This window comes from Montipora capricornis, chromosome 3 (genome assembly GCF_036669925.1).
Source record: "Montipora capricornis isolate CH-2021 chromosome 3, ASM3666992v2, whole genome shotgun sequence".
In the NCBI taxonomy this organism is placed as follows: Eukaryota; Metazoa; Cnidaria; class Anthozoa; order Scleractinia; family Acroporidae; genus Montipora; species Montipora capricornis.
In genome coordinates, this window is record NC_090885.1 from 7042175 (window position 1) to 7059674 (window position 17500).

A 17500-nucleotide genomic window follows, 5' to 3' on the forward strand; every position below is an offset into this window, starting at 1 on the left:
TTGAGAACAGCAACGAGAGCGTCATCTCAAAACATAAATTCGCGTTATTGCAATCACTTCGCGACTATTCCAAACTTTTGAATATGACAAAGGTGTGGGATTTCCTCAGGAATGAACCGTTATGAGAGCGCTTAATGTAGGGGAAAAAATGAAAATTTATCTCCCAAGTGCTGACGTTCTCCAAAAACCTCAAATTTGGCAATTTTACGTTGTTGTTTTGCAGATCACGGCAAAGAAATGGACAAAATTGAAAAATATAAGGTTATTGTTTTTGCCCACTAAATAGACAAAATTTGTGACGTTCTCGTTGCCATCGCCGTTGTCTTTGCTTAAGCTTTCTATTGTTTCTGACATAAAGACCTATTGAATGAATGAATGAATGATTTAATCACTTATACTGCGCGAAATTCATAAAAATGATCTATCGCGCATTACATATAAAATTTATAAAAGATAAAATATATATATATTATTAAACAGCAATTAAAATATAAAAAAAAGTTCAACTAAAATGAATTAAACTAACAACAAATAAATAAGAAAATTGTATAATAAAACGACACAATTATTTAACATGGCCGCGCCCAGGAACTTAAAAGCTAAAATAGGCGATTCTAAAGCTTTTATATTTCGGATACAAACTCTTTCTTTGAAAACTTTTTCAAGTGATTTAACCTATACAGGTTAATTCCTTTCATTTGTTCTTGGAGTGGAGGTTCCCTTGCGCAATGCAATACCAAGGAATTACCTTAAAGGAAATTCTTCAACCTATTACATGGTTCGACAATGCGTTTTCAAATGGGTAATAAAACTTATTTTTAACATAGATATTGATAAAAGAGACAGTTATGGAAAGACAGCTCTACATTGTGCTGTATCAGCCGGACAGGCCGACACGGTGAAATACCTTCTGTACAATCATGCAGACCCAAATATTAAAGACCACCGTGAGGAGGCTCCTTTGCACGCTGCAGTGCGGACTGGAAACGTGGAAGTGGTAGAGGTATGTTTGCGTGCGTGGTTCATATTGTTCCTGCGAAATAAGGCGTGTGTCCATGATATCACGGTGGTATAAACGAATTGTATCCATGGTGGAGTCCGGAAATCTTAGATGAATATTTTCTTACAGTTCACGTTACAATCAGATTAACAATCAGACGTACTCTGATGCATGCTACTCCCGTTTGAAGTCACGATTCGAAGACCCTGGGTTTCCACACTTTTGTCTATTGTCTTTATCAGGGGCGATCCAAAGTTATGACAATAGTCCTTTTATACGCTCCCAATTTGCTAAAAAGGGAAAGAACTCTCCTATTAATGGTAATTAGCGTCTCTTGCGATAACACTGGATCACACCGTCTCGATGAAGACACCAGCCGGAGGAATGTGGAAACGTTGGGTCTTTGAATCGTAACTTTCGAAGCTACATTCAAATTTCTTCAAACCAAAGTAGCATTAAACTATGTCTAAATATTTCCTATTTTCTTTGTTAAAAGTGTGGCCAAGACAGTGAATAAGTTCTATCAGCCAAATATATGTCAATGGAGTTATGCAATATAAAAATTTAAACACCCTGTTCATGATTCCTCTGAGATCAAACGCTGCGGAAATATTTGTACTCAAAATCTTCAATGATATTTTATTGTTTTTCTCTTTAATTTGATATAACCATTTCGTGGTCGCTTACTTTCGCTTAATCTTCTTCTTTCGAGTGTCGTCTTGAATAGCAAGACCCTAAGGGCCTTTGTCATCTCATCAAACCCGTGTTCCTTTTTGCCAGTGGGGTGCCCCAGAATGTCCCCGTAATTCCCATCTTCTCCAACCCCATCCCCAATTGAATTTTTTTCCTACCCGCTTTGGGCGTGTGAGGATAAAAGGCAGTATTAAGACTGTTTAGATTCGCCACTTTATCTTCTGTCAATGGTTTCAAAGTTCAAAGTTCAAAGTTCAGTCTATCAAATCTGATTTTTAGTGTTTTTTTTTTAACTTTACGCTCTGTAGCTCTAACGAATCTCTTCCTGTCTTTATTAAGGCCTTACTGAACCACAAGGTTACCAACGTCAATATTGAAGGAAGAAATAAGTACACACCACTACACAATGCTGCTCACCTTGAACATAGAAACGCTCTTGAAATCTGTCAGAAAATGGTAAGCTGTGCGAACCAAATTTCCTATTCCTCAATGAATTTCCTGCAATCTGGCTGACCCTGGCCAAAACGAGCGGATCTGGCAACGCGAACCTGTGAACAGGCTCTACATTGAATTAAGTGGAAACTTTAGTTTCGATTTTCTCTTGAATGGTGCATTATTAAAATCTGTCCCATAGCTTTTTACATTACGACATTTGTCGAATCAGACATCTAAGATTTTTCCCAAAAAGAGAGCCTGACTTCAGGCTGATAGTGCGGAGTGGCACAGAGAAGAGGGTAAAAAAAGCAGAATTAAAAATTCTTCCCCACTGTTTCTAAATACTCTCCAAAAAATAAAGACTATCGTCATTGCTTCGATCAGTGGGAATCAACAATGGAAAACAATGAAAACGCAACTGAAGTCATGACATCCAGAAGCAGAGAAATTGTTTATTTGTTAAATTTTTTTAGTGTTTACAAGCTACGTCCTTTGTCTATCCAAGCTGTTGGCGTCACCGTATCCGTGCACGGGTCGTTCGGGAATTTTTGACCCAACGGCACGATTATGTTACCCCAATTTGTTTTCCGTGGGTGCTCCTTTAAAGGTGTCGGTGCAAGTTGTTTAATCAAGCAAAGTTTAATTTCATGAATCAGAAAATTGAGTGTTGAACATGCCACCATGGCGTCGAGTAGATGAGCCGAGTCGACAAATCGGCCTTTACGGGAACTTTATAAAAGCAAATCCTTTAGAAGAAGGGAAACATTGCACCAAGTCACAGCTTTTAAGAAACGTTTTTATTATTGATTACTTTACAGTTGGATTGCGGGGCGAGAGTTACCGCCAGAGGAGTGGATCACATGACTCCGCTAAGTATGGCGGCACAGAAAGGTTCAGCTGACATCATGGCATTATTCTTCAAGAAATGTAAACGTAATATTCATTGTTTTCCAATAATTTGCAACTACTATGTCATAAAAAAGCTTTCCCTCAGCGGCTATGAAAATGGCAAAAGTTATTACTTATCCAAAGAGGAGCAAAGCTTTTGAATTTGGTATTAGAGGGGCTCGCTATTTTGTCAACCCATGAGAGTTAAAACCACAACTACTTGAATGTGCGCCGCGCATTTTCCCGCTCTTTGAACGAGTTACATTCTGATTGGTTCAACGCCCTATATGTGCAGGTTGTGATTGGTCAAAGTAGTTTTCTTGTTTGGATCGCGGATCCCGTCAATTAAAAGCCATTCTATCAGACTTGATAAGGTCCGACTGTCATGTAAGGTAATTTTTGTAAAAGGATAAATAAATACAGATCTGTCGAGGTATTCGTGTAATTTAGGTATGTAATTTAGAAAGTGTTGTTCAGAACCAATGATGAGGAATTTGCCTTATCATCGTTTGACTTAAATTTATCTTGAAGCATCCATGCAATAATAATAATAATAATAATAATAATAATAATAAATTGTAACTTATATTGCGCCTTTTAACATGCAATGATCAAAGGCGCATTACAACCTAAATACTATAAATCTTGTTAAAATAATACTAAGAATTAAAAGCTAATTTTAAAAAAGTGGGTCTTTGAGTGAAAAATTTGAACTGTTTGATTTCCTGATCGAAAGTGGTGGGCCATTCCACAGTGTGGGGGCAGCGACAGAAAAAGACCTGTCACTAAATGAAGGTAACATCTTCCCACACGGGAAATCCAATAGAAATCTAGCGTTAGAGCGCATCCGGCAGGAGGAATTTGTTTCCTTACGGAGATTAATTTACTAATTTACAGAGATGACTGACGAAGCAAAGTCTTAAAAACGATTAAAAGTAATTTAAAAGATATATGGAACCGCACTGGCAGCCGGTGAAGCTCGTACAGTACCAGAAGTAAACTTAGACGAGTTGTAAACAAGTCTGGCCTCAGCATTCTGTACTCTTAAGCTTTGCAACTTACAGATTTCAGTGTTCGGATGTCCATAGAATAGACTGTTACATTAATCAAGTCGGTTTACCGTTAGACACGAAAGCATGAACCAAAGTTATAAGACTTTTACGATCTAAAAACTTCCTTATACGTCGAATATTATGAAGATGAAAGAAGGCAGTGCTGCTTAACTTATTGATATTCGTCGACATTGACACGTTCGAGTCAAACAACGAGCCTAGCTTTCTTACATGGTTAACAGGGTAAACATCTGTGTTGCCAACACGTATTGAACAGGTATACAATTTAGAAAGTTTTTGTTTAGAACTAATGATGAGGAATTTGGTCTTATCATCGTTTAAAGACGGTGCATACTATTGTTATTGCGCATATGTTCTACGCTTCTCAAGATACTGGGGTTTCCTATTATTGGTGCTTACTAATACAGGGGTATTTTTGCGCGGTTTAAAACTATGCTGAGAAAGTAAAACTTCGCAAGTGCTCTTGGTATCCAAAAAAAATTGGAAAAGAACCGGCATTCAACCTCGAAAGTTACACTCAGCATTGTTAATTTCGTCAAGTAAGAAACTTGCACGAATCGAACAGGCAACAAAAGTCAAATGAATTAGCTCTCAAGAGAAATAAATTCTCGATGGCGGATAAAGCAGATTTGGTTGATGTAGCAGGTGATCGTGTTTATACTGATAAGGTTTAAATTGAAAGTCTCAAAGCTGTGAAACGGAAACGTTGAAAACGTTAGTTAACATGCGAGATGTGTTCGTTATGAAAGGAGATGCTTCCATGAAGCATACACTGGGTTGCCTGTGGTACGTGTTACAGAAAATCAGAAGGCACTGAATTGTGTGGTATTGAACTACAGCATTCCAGTCTCTGAAGAATAACAAATAAAAGAGAGGCGAGAAACACTGGCTCGTGGGCTGACATGTTGATAATTTTCAAGTTCCCTCGCAACTTCTTTCACCACAACTTTAAGCGTACCCTCTGAGCATCTGACAGCTTTGTAATACTAAAGTTCACTGAGGTTAAACTATGTCCGGCGGGGTTAGTGTTTGGATGGGAGACCAAAACAGTATACCCCTCAGAAAACAGAAGCATCGGACCGAAAATACTATTAACGCTAACAAATGCCAACTCAGCAAGGTACATATTTTGTTAGCTTGCTTTATGCAAAACAAGAACATCATTCTAAAAGCTTATTCTACGCAAAAAGTAGGTTCTGGAGGTAATTTTGAGAGTGGAAATCAAGGTTACGCGGCAGACGGCAAATACAAACTCACGATTTAACACACCAGAAAGACGCTAACCTCATTTTGACAAGAAAATTCTTTACTATTGCCATAAAAACTATCCAGTTAAGCTCGCATATCATAAAACATGATGAATTCATAAAGGCCACCTTTTCCAGCAAACAATTTTTTGAAACAAACAACATATTTGCTATTAGAGCAAAAACCCCTTCTATTTCATTACGTGCGTGAAGAGAAGAAACTCAATAGTGTCAAATATGCGCAATATTGCAACAAACTAAATTTCAGGATCAAACCGTTTCCATGAAGAACCTTTTCCTTGAATAATGAAGCACAAAATATACGACAAGCTTTCTTTCAAATAATTCTTGGCTGTTACATTTCCAATTATTTTTTTACCTGAAGACTGTGCAGAGTTGATCACAGATACACGTAAGTTGTTCGATTCGTTCAATCGTTCTCTGTCTTTGTTGAACCCATAAGTTACCAGAGAATTTTCCATTTGGTTTCAGTGTTCTACATAACAGCACACTTGGTTAAATGTTATTTTAGAAATACAGCTCACTTTGTTTTCGGCTCGACGGGCGATAGATTGTTGTTAAAGTCGATTACTCGTCGCTTTTGAGATTCCAGGTGTTGAACTGGTTTCCAGGTTTCCATTATTGAGCTCTATAAGGGCGTATTTTATTTAAGAATCCACTAAAACGCCATTCGCGTTACATGACTTTCGACGCCATTGCAGGTTAAGTTAATGATTCTCCTGTGTCCACCAGAGAAATCTACGCATTTCCGCTACCCTCTCGATCCTAAGAAAATACGCGCAGAAGGCTCTATGCACAAAGACACCACTTACCAGGGGAGTGACAGGCAAGACCTTTTTTTAAAATTAAAAAAAAAAAACGAAAAATCTACCCATTTTCCGACTGGGATTGCCATACGGCAACCCAGTAATAAATGTCCGAAGCTTTATTATAATTACAGATATGGAACGATTTTCTAAGTAGAATATTTTGCTGAGGGTGTCCAAAAAGGTTTTCTTATTCTGCAAAAACACGTCGACGAGGTGGCCGAGTGGTTAAGGCGTTGGACTGCTAATCCAATGTGCTCTGCACGCGTGGGTTCGAATCCCATCCTCGTCGTGGATTACTTCCTTTTTTCCCATTTCCCATTTCCGTTAAATCTCATTGAAACAAGTCCAGTTATACACATGGCTGCAAAGTCAGTGATTTATACCACGGTCAGGATTGGCTGCACTCGATGATAGAACGCAGAAATTTGTTGTCATAAACACTTTAAAAACTTATAATATATTATTATATTAGTTACTCTAGCTATTTGTTTTTGCCAACTTTGGACAATGCCGTCCGACACGTAAAATTAGAAAAAATATAAATTTTTTGTACATTTTTATACTTCAGGTAACGAAGTTCAGAAAGGAACAAAAGTGAAACAAGAACTTCTTTACGGTGTTGACTTTGAAGGAAGCTCGTTGCTTCATCTTGCAATTGATAGTGGTGTTCTGAAGGTAAAGTATAAGGAAGGCTAATCTTGCCGTTGGTGACTCGCAGATGCTCGGAAGAAATCCGATTACAAGTTCGGATGCTGTATCACTGAGCAATAGGAAACTCGTGCGAGCAAGGGTATGAATTAAACTATCAATTATCCCGCTTTACTACTAGGACCGAAATTGTCTCAAAAGTGATTTCTCGAAATTATAGTGATTTTTTCCGAGCATCTACGGGTTACCATCCATAAAAAGGTACATTTTTACATTCACTTATCGGGGTTAACAGCTCACATTGTCAATCTCCTTAAGGGGCGAACCATTGGACTTTTTTTTTTTTGGGGGGGGGGGGGGGGGTGGTAAGAATTCTTTTCCCCACTGACCAACGAGGCAGATATTTTTTTTCAGTCAAGAAGCAGTGCAAGAATTTATTTTTGGAGATTATCTGCTGCAGGATTTTGCTTTCACTCCAACATAGAGTGGCACAGCTCTACCTACTGCAAAACAACAGAAGTCTTATAATAATAATAATAATGATAATAATAATAATAATAATAATAATAATAATAATAATAAAAGTTCTTAAAAACGCATTCTACATATAAAATGTCTCGATGCTTTTTACAACTCAAAATAAAAGAGCTCTCACGAATCTTATCCCAAAGATTCAACGGACTCCATTCATTTCATAAAAAAAAGTAACAGCGAACGCTATACTAATATTTGTTTCAATAGACGTAATTAACGAGCCTCTATACCAACATACCAAAGAGAAAGGTATCCAAACAGTACGCCGAGCATAGGAAACAGTCTAATATGTTAACAAGCCTCCCATCTCAACACCACTACTCAGGCCCGTAGCTAGAGTATTTCAAGGGGCATTCGTATCCATATGTCTGACGAAAAACGTTTAGCTTAGGGTGAGGGTAGGGAAGAAAAAGCGCTTTTAATCAAACGTCAGTTTGGATCGCTCTAGTATTGTAAGTCCCTTAATTCCCTACTATACAAAAATCTAGTGCATTATTGGTATAACACTAACAGTCCGCATCACAACAAGGGGCCACCGTAAAATTAAGTGTCACAGCAAATTTGATAGCTCTACCATTCGCGGATGCATGGTAGCAAAAAGCTCCATCACTTCTTCAAGGTCTATTTGCATGTCGTAATGGATATGCATAAGTGCAAGTGACACACTTCAAGCCTACCGAGACACTTCAATATATATACTTCACCTCGTCCTACCCGCCAGGAGTAAAAAAAAAAGGTTTCATCAAAGGAGAGGCTCTAACACTTCTGAGAACAATCTCCTCTTAGGAAATATTTGAAGAGAAAATCAAAAGCTTCAGATCACGCTTTATTGAGAGAGGTTTACCCATTTATTCTGACAACCCTCTATGAATTAAAATTTGAAGACTAGCCCTCGAACCAAAACAGAAGGAAAACAGAGAAAAAACAAAAGAATCGGTGCCAAACCTTAAACAAATCCCCATGACAAAATGGCATTTAATAGAAACAAATCTACTACTGGGCAAAATCTGTGCTCCGCCCCTCATTTCATACAAAAGAGGGCTTTCCCTCAAAGATATACTCATGAGAGCCAAGAGATATGAAAAAAGGCTAAAACACACACTTGGAAGTTATGCAGGCCTGTCAACCCCGTACACTGGCTTAATATTAGGTTATTACAATTAATTTTATTGATACAAGAGCTTAAATTAATCAAATTCCCAATTGGAAAAAATGGAATTTTAAACAGTCACATATCAAATGTCAAATGGTTTGCCCCTTATTATAATTGCGAGAAGCCTAATCTTACCAACTTTTTAAATTAATGTACTGTGTCTGCGTTGCTGTTGCCTTTTTCGCAGGCTGTCAAATTATGTCTGGAGTACGGATGTTCAATAACAGCTGTCAAGGTATGGTGGGTTTAGCGATGTTTAATCCATAAGCCCCGGTTAAACGGACATTACATTTCACAAAGATTGATTTTTTTTTCCCACTCATTCGAACCACGTTGATCAGAGTAGAGAGAATGATGCAGCATTTTTCCGCCACAAAAAATGCTGGATTAAAATGCTTTAATCTCTACAAACATGGAAATTCCTAATTTATACATAAAATTGAGAGATGTGGTCAAACGGTCAGCCTGACATGTTTTTCAGCTCTAAGATTTTAAAGGTTTACCGTTCAATAGGGCCTGTGGGAGTCATGTTATGGTTATTGCAGCATCATAAAGAAGCAGGAGAATTTAAGAATATGATTTATTTTATGAGCGAATTTCTGTGCCCCATGATAATTATACCAATTTTAGATCGCGCCTGCGCTGCGAAGGCTATTTTTGTCTCCAGTTACCCTGACCGCGCGGTCCACTTTCATACCAACTGACCAATAAGGTGTTGACTTCGAAATAACCAGTCACAGTATGACATGGTACTAATAGTAGATTGCAGATAATTTTCATGGGAATGGAACCAAGCATGGAGGCTCGCTCTGTTCGCTCTCTCAATTCATACTCTCTTAAAAGATGACATTTGCGGCGGTTTCAGAAACTCGGAGTCCATCAGATTTTAGTGTTATGCGTATAAAATCTGTCACAGTGAATTTAAAGAAAGAAGAAGAGCCTCTTCGTTGACCTTATTAAAGGTAAGGAGATAATAACTCTCGAGGGAGCCTTGAAGATTTTTCCTGGTCAGCGTATAGCAACCCCCGCTCCCACTTTTACCTCACAATTACTCCTAATACGAGTTAGTAAAATGTGACCTACGACCAGGCGGGTCTGAGGCATGGATCTATTTGTCCTTTGTCACTGGTCACAAAGTGCCCTTTTGTAAGCCGTGTGGCAAAGATTTATCATCAAAACGAGACCAATGTTTCACTAGCAAGTTAAACAAGGTGTTCGGAATACTGACAATTTTAAGTTAATCTATATAATTGCCTGAGCTGAAAAAGGTAGTTTTCTACAAACGCGAGATCATTTTGTTACAGTACCTGTTTCCAAACTGCTTCCGTTTTTCCTACATCGCGTAGAATGTTATTGTAACTCATATCTTAAACGTAAATATGGCAGATTGTTGTATTTATAGAAGCTGGCTTATAAAGTTTTACCTTTTTTGTGTTATAACATTAGAGGCGAGATGGTAGAACTGCCATACATTTGGCATGTCGTCTCGGAGCACTAGAAATCCTACAATGCTTATACGAGCACGATTCAGCTCCTTTCCAGTATCCTTTGTTGGATAAAGAAGACATGACTCCTTTACATAGGTAAGAGCTGTTAAATTGTGACGTAGAGAGTCATTTGTCTTCATTTCTTGGCCTATTTTATTTCAGAAAATAACTAAAATAACTAAAATAACAACCAACAGGGTGTTTTACAGTGAGGAGGAACAATTCGCATGCAAATCCTCGAACGTATTGTACTGCATTTTGTGTATGAAATGTCCAGGATTGGTATAAATCGGGGAGACGAGTAGGCGTCTTGGAGATCGATATAGGAAACATAGTCTTGACGGTATTCACAACACAAAAGACCTTCCCATGCCCCAGCATTTCTGTGGAGCAGATCATTCAAAGAAGGACATTCAAATGTCGGCCTTGCGCACAGTCTTTAGGGATGAACAACATGCGGGGGAGAAAAGATGCGCTGAATTTTTGATTTAAAGACCCTAGCGCCCAATGGAGTGAATTTGGACTTTACATTCTAGGTCACACGCTTGTAATTATAATGGCCTAGCACGCGCGGATTTTATGTCAAAGTGTTCGTGCATGCATATTAGTTTGTATTACGCTATTTTCAAATCATTTTCAGATTACCACTTTGACGAACACAGTTTTGCCGAAACGTCGGTGTTAAATTTTCATTTTACAGCGTTTTAAAATTTATTTTTTTAAAACATTACTTCATTTGGAGAGCGGAAGGGTGGAATGGGGAAGGGGACTCGGCGGCGTCGGTTTCTGCATAACTAACCATTTTTGTAGTGGTCTGTATTCTTTCCTTTGGATGGATGGGAGGGGAGGGGGGGGGGGGGTAAGGGGCGAAGGGGGGAAGTGGGGTGTGCTCCCGAGGAAATTTTTTCATCTCCTCTTTCTAGATTTTCTCTTTTCCCCTCGTTCCTTAATTTTAATTTTGTTTTGAAGAGCTCCTTGTGCCGGGATAAGGCCGGGTGATCTGACATGCGCCAGCAAGGTATTTTCACACTGACGAATCGAATCATTTTTTGAATGAAGAATTTGGTATTTCTTATAGGTGCGCCATGTATAACCATGTTGCTGTTGTCCAGTTTCTTGTGGACCATGTAAGTCTAATTAAATGTTAGTCCAGTTCCAGTGATCGCTTTCTCAGACTTATTTACAGTCAACGGACAAACAGATTACTTCATGGAAAGTGCGCGCGAAAGCTATTTATGCGCGAGTTGTTAACGTATGAGAGGTTTCTGATACAAAACCAACGAGTCGAGTGCGTAAATACTGTACAAAGATTTTCCACCTTGTAATTTGTTTATTTCGTAGTTACTGAGATTTCAACCTTCAACCTGACATTTCCTTGCTTGGTCAAACGATTTGTCCACGATAACGTTACTTTGCGCTCTTTCATGCAAAAACTGGCTAGCGCTTAAAAAGAGCCCTTAAAAGCCTTCATGGCTCGTAATCCTCGCTATCTTTTCGTCTGACGCTTACAGAAATTCGCACAGGTACTTCTTGAGTTCATCTGACTTGATTTCTTTTAAGCTATAAAAAGAACTAGTACGTTAATTCGTAGCTCTTCGGATATACAAAATTTCAGTAACTGTACCAGCCAAAGCCAATGGCACTTACTTCAATCCCACTATTTTAATAAGATTTTCAATCGAATTAACAGAATACTTAATGTTCGAGGAATATACAATGTTAGTTATTTTTATAGATTTTGAACACTACTCAGTACGACAAGAAAATTTTAAGTGTAAATTTAATTTTCTACAGGGCGTCGATTTAAACCCACGCGACCGAGAAAAGTGCACACCGTTACTTTTGGCAGCAGCCCATGGCTGCTCAGCAGTTGTTTCGCTCTTATTGGAAAACGGAGCTGATGTCACATGTGAAGATGAAAAACGACGAACAGCGCTGCACTGGGCAGTAGGACAGGACAAGACAATTGAGAGGCTTTTGAAGGTATCATAACGCACGGACTACCTGCTAGCTAAGGGGAGGTTTTTGGATATTTTGCGCAGTGCAGAAGCTTTGCTGCTAGCCTTTGACCAGGCTTGATAGCGGGGAACGTGGCTAAAAAATCAACTTGGTGAAATTGAAGTCTTGTAGCAAAGCGCCGATTGGAAGACTGGAGATCCCTCCTCCAGTCCCCAGCTTATACCGCTTTCCTCGCCGATTTTCTTTTCACCTTTACTGCATTAATTCCGTACAGTTACTTCGAATTCCAAGTTAAAGTTTCATTTCCTTCTGTTTATTTTTTTGAACTTGAATTAGTAAAAGAGATATACCTTTGCAAGTCAGCAAAAACTGAGTTCTGAATACTGAATACTGAATACTGCTTCAAACCCTTGTAATTACCTTTCGTAACACGAGAGATTGAAAGTGCTTCTCAGCAAACCTTTAGGGACGCGGGTAAAATGGTGAAATGACCAAATGCTGGTGAACGATAAAAAAAGCCACTGAGAGGTCAAGTTCTTTAGTCTACCCACAATGCGGCGATGACTTAACGAGGAAGTTATCAATGTGAAGAGTTAACTAATTGATTGAGTCGTTGGATTCCTAATAAAGTGTGCTCTGCTCGCATGGATTCGATTTCCATCCTCACTGAAAGGCAATGCTAGCATTTATTTATTGTTTAACTGAACTGAAATGAATAGCTATCCTACTTCTGTCGGTGTAAAGTCAAATTCCCTTTTATCAATGGCTTCTGTCCCTCATGGCCTCAAGTGCCAGAAAAGTTGTGTAAAGCTCATTAATTGACGTTCAAAAAAAGAACACCTGTTCAAAATTATTCAATTGTACGCTTGATGACTGTGACAAATGCTCCTGTTTTATTCCATGTTATTCTTATTCCGAATGATTGATTTTAAACAGGATCAACAGGTTCAAGAGCTGAAGCTTGTAAATCAGCAAGACAGCACAGGAGCTACAGCCCTTCACTACGCTGCACAGGGTGGGTTCCTTAAGGTAAGCATGCGCATGACAGCTGAGCACAACCGAAGTATCTTTTCTATTTTCGGAAAGCTAAAACAGACATAGCTTTTTTAGTTTTGGTTGCTACTTGAAAATATATAGCGCCGAGAACGAAGAATAGTCTTCATTAAAAAATTGTAATCTACCCTTCGCAGAACCCCTAGTTTATATCCTACAATAAAGTAATAAAAATGGACGATTAATTTGCGAACTGGCTCTTCCGGCGAAAGGCGCGCGTAGTCGAAGTAAAGGGACTGAGACGTGGGCCAACGACCTCTCCTCGCTTGCCCTTGGCAGCGCATGCGCCATCAATTGGAACGGTCTGTTCGCAAGCTAATGTACAATCGGCCTCCCGTAAACGACAACGAGTCTGCGTCGAAAACTCTTTGCAGAATTAAGAGGTCTCAGAGGTCGGTTAATTGGTTGTGCCTTGTGGAGAGAGAGAGAATTCAAATAAACACAACAGTATTAATTTAACAAATTGGTTCATCTTTAAGAAGCACTGTCAACCAAACGCAATGATTATTTTACAGAGCGTACTCCTGCTTCTGAAGAACGGAACAGACCCAGGTTTAAAGAACAATAAACTAGAGACTCCTCTTCATCTAGCTGCCAGGTTGGAACGACCCTACTGATAAGAATGTGACCTACATTTAAGTACATTGAATTTTTTTGCACCTTTACGAGTAAACGTTTCCAGGTAACTGAACACTCAGAAACTAGGGCACATTACAAAAAGTTTAAACCAGTGAAAGTAACTGGCCACGAATGAACCCCCTTGCACTTCCCCGTCCTAATGCTTTGACGGCAATTTAAAACGCGTTTTAGTTCAGCTGGAAACGGACGAAAACCGATAGTGATATGTTTCCCTTGAGGCTTGCCTCGGCGCCACCCCTGTGGTATTGCTAAGTGTCTCCACCTTTACAGAGACGATTTGTTTGAAAATTTGGAGGATACCATTGCCCTTGAATGGCATATGTCACTTCTGGCTGCCTCTTTAGTTAAAAAGCATTTATCTCCATCAAAACATACCAGGCAAAAAAACTCTTGAGGTTTTTCTTCGTTTTTCGTCTTTTAGTTACGGGTGGCTACCTATTGTAAAAAAGCTGATGGAAGGCCGACAGACTCGTATGATGAATGTGGGAAATTTAAGCGACCTCACCCCTCTTCATTTAGCTGCTTCCAATGGACAAGACAGGGTTGTTAAATTTCTGCTGGACAGAGGGGCAACTATCGAAAGGTAACAATTACATTTTGACACTGTTTTGATGACTAGACGGTGACTATAAACTAATCAATATTTAATGATTTAAAATACATTAAATAATTCAATAACATAAATTTAAATAATTTATTTAAGAATTGAGCGTTTACGCATACTTACGACATTCGCCACCACCCTTTTTCCCAATGTTCTCTATCTTCCTCCCTCGAGAACGAACGGGAACGACGTTGAATCGCTACCCGAAGGATACTACTATCACTTACTACTACTACTACTACTACTACTACTACTACTACTACTACTACTACTACTACTACTACTGCTGCTGCTGCTGCTGCTGCTGCTGCTGCTGCTGCTGCTGCTGCTGCTACTACTACTACTACTATTGGTAATAATAATAATAATAATAATAATAATAATAATAATAATAGACCTTTTTGTAGATACGGCGGCCATTTTGATTTTATTGTTTCGAATAGCTATTATGGGATGCCCAGGGGGCAAATGCATATTAATTTGCCCCCTGGTCATCCCATAATGTCTTTCGAAACAATAGAAATCTAAATGGCCGCCGTATCTGCAAAAAGGCCTATTGTAATAAAGAAAAAAATTCAAGAGGAAACATAACATTGTTTTATCTAAAATTGATAATTTGTAAGGGTTACAGGCTACTAAAACACATTTGTAAAACCCGACTTATTCTTTCTCCAATTGGTATCCTGTACCCAAGAACTGCGATTACTTGATTTGAAAACAGAAGACGAAAATCCAGACCAAACAAATATTGCAATTAAGACATCTTTGTTTGATCTGGATTCTCAACGGCGGGCAATACAGATCTTATGTTTTTGCGTGGCATTTTTAACTCTACCGTTCATCTTAGATCTTTCAATATTCAACTCTTGTCTACAGAGATACAGATGGTCGTACCCCTCTTCATTTTGCGGCAGCTAAAGGTTCACTAAAAAGTGTCCAGCTTATCTGCACTGCGTGCCCAAACTGCATCAATGTGGAAGACAACACTGATCAGGTAGGACTTACATGGTGGCCTGAACGTGCATTCACCTCTGATTCTCTGTTAATGCCTTGAAATTTCATAAGTTTCCAGTAGATAAAAGTTCGAATAAATGGATGAATTCGTTTACTTTTGCTAACTGTGGTACGTTGGTTATGACGCGTGCTGATAGATTACGACTTTGTTTATAATTTCTAGGTAAAAAAATCCCATGATATATTTTTTTTAAGTGTCATGGATTTATCTCTTAAGCAACAATGATGTCAACGTCAGTTACCATTCGATTTATTTTGTTGCTGTTTTTTTGCCGTTCAGCCCCTAAATGACTTGAAAGTTTTGATGAATAGCATCAGCACATTGCGGTGGATTTTCCATTTGCCTCCGTGACCGTTCAAAGTAGTTTAGTTGGTACGCGCCTCTGCACTTGACGCATGCCTACAAAATCCTTTTGTGTGTTTACCCTTGCGCATGCTCTACTTGTAAACAAAGCTTTCTACTCTGAGCAATAAGCTATGAAGCATACAAGCATACAAAGTTCACTGAACATCAATTTGTGACAGCCCTATTAATTTTTATACGTGATACATCGCATCCCTTTGTAATAACGTTGGATTTTTTATACAATAACTAGAAGTTGGAGTACTTTGAGCAACTTTCCGTGCTAACTTTTCACTTGCTTTACCCTGAGGACACTGCCCTACATCTGGCTGCTAAAAATGGCCATCCAGATTTAGTGACGTACCTGCTATCGAATGAATCCCAAAACGCGACTTATAATGGATACAATCAGAATGCCTTAGATGTTGCCATAGAAGCAGGAAAAGAGCAAGTCGTTTTGGCCATTGCTGAACACCGACGGTGAGTGTTCGCTACTAATCAGATATCTGTATTGGATTTGCTACAAAAATACGTGGGCTAAGACGGAAGATTTCGATTTTGATAATGATGATGACGACAACTATATTGCTCTTGCATGGTGATGCCGAAAGAAACCCTGTCAGATTATTAACGATAAACATGAGAGTCTAATATTAAAATTTTTCTAATGGTAATGGATCGACCAAAAGGACATGATTTTAAAAAGAAAAAAAAATTGTTCGATTAATAAAAATTTTTTTTGACTGTTTAGCTGGGCAATCAGATTGGAGGGATCACTTGTGATTTCAAAACAACAACAGCCATCAGCCATTAATAAATGCAGGCGAACCATTCTCTCTGCGAAAAGAGTGTGGATTCCTAAACTGGTCTCGAGGGAAAGTTTAATGTTCTTAATTGTCCACTTGGCACACAGATGGAGGGAAATGTGTCATCGTGTCGAGGAGGGATTGACTCAACTACAGCGACTTGTGATGAAGATGCCATTGGCTGCAGAGGTTTGATACAGCTGAGAAATAAAACCGCTATTAACAGTTACTTTATTGCAGAAGTCCTCAAAATGTGTTTTTTCTGAATTTATACTGAAGAGAAAATAATAATAATAATGACAACTTTATTTAAGTGTCAATGGATTAGAGCACTAATTGGGGACACTAATGAAATTAACTCAAACCAAATATCGATTTTTGTGGAGAGGGGAAAACCGGAGTACCCTGAGAAAAACCTCTAGAAGCAGAGAAGACCATCAAACTCAACCTACATATGACGCCAAGACTGGGAATAGAACCCGCGCCACATTGGTGGGAGGTGATTGCTCTCACCACTGCGCAATCCATGCTCCCCCTACAAGTAAGCTGCAATAAGGCTTTCTACGATAGGCGAGGTTAAATAAGATTGGTCTTCAAAGATAAATGCTTTCGGCGACAAGCATATGAATTAGCCTATGACCATCTGATCTCGAGATGGTGAGAGTTTTTCTCTGTCCTTGTGTGGGCCCATTTCCATTAGTAAGGCTAACGCTCACATGGTTCATATGGGGATAGAAAACTAGCACTTAACATTACACTCTAATCAGTTAAGTCTGCTGAGACAAAAAATGCGGACTCTCTTTATTGGATGGTCGAACAGAGCAAGGAGAGATTCCATTTGTCCACCGAGCTACTGCAACAGATGACATTTTTACATTTCTTTTGTTATGTTCCTATAGAAATTTCTTGATAAGTGTGTGGAAGAATCCGGTGACAAAGAAAAGACTGAGGATTATTCGGTAAGCTCTAATCACAACCACATATGATTTATTACATATAGGTCGTGTTCTATTGGGATCAACCGTTTCAACCGTAACCAGTTTTGGTTGAAGCGAATGAGATTTCCCAATAGAACAAATTTCCAACCATTTTCG

The 17500-nt window shown here is 38.8% G+C and overlaps 1 protein-coding gene and 1 non-coding gene across 5 annotated transcripts in view; both read left to right on the plus strand.

Moving 5' to 3' along the window:
- The window catches only part of LOC138042050 (transient receptor potential cation channel subfamily A member 1-like), a 74812-nt gene that overhangs the window by 12288 nt on the left and 45024 nt on the right, over positions 1–17500 (plus strand). For all 4 annotated transcript variants that reach the window (XM_068887787.1, XM_068887786.1, XM_068887785.1 and 1 more), the window contains exons 3-17: positions 828–1003; positions 2033–2149; positions 2947–3055; positions 6735–6841; positions 8689–8736; positions 9948–10084; positions 11067–11115; positions 11783–11971; positions 12884–12976; positions 13516–13598; positions 14061–14222; positions 15120–15237; positions 15911–16080; positions 16514–16595; positions 17306–17365. In XM_068887787.1, coding sequence (XP_068743888.1) covers positions 828–1003; positions 2033–2149; positions 2947–3055; positions 6735–6841; positions 8689–8736; positions 9948–10084; positions 11067–11115; positions 11783–11971; positions 12884–12976; positions 13516–13598; positions 14061–14222; positions 15120–15237; positions 15911–16080; positions 16514–16595; positions 17306–17365 — 1700 coding nt within the window. The remainder of the gene's footprint in view (positions 1–827; positions 1004–2032; positions 2150–2946; positions 3056–6734; positions 6842–8688; positions 8737–9947; positions 10085–11066; positions 11116–11782; positions 11972–12883; positions 12977–13515; positions 13599–14060; positions 14223–15119; positions 15238–15910; positions 16081–16513; positions 16596–17305; positions 17366–17500) is intronic.
- Positions 6374–6455, plus strand: Trnas-gcu (transfer RNA serine (anticodon GCU)). The gene has a single exon. It is a non-coding gene; the product is annotated as a tRNA-Ser (tRNA).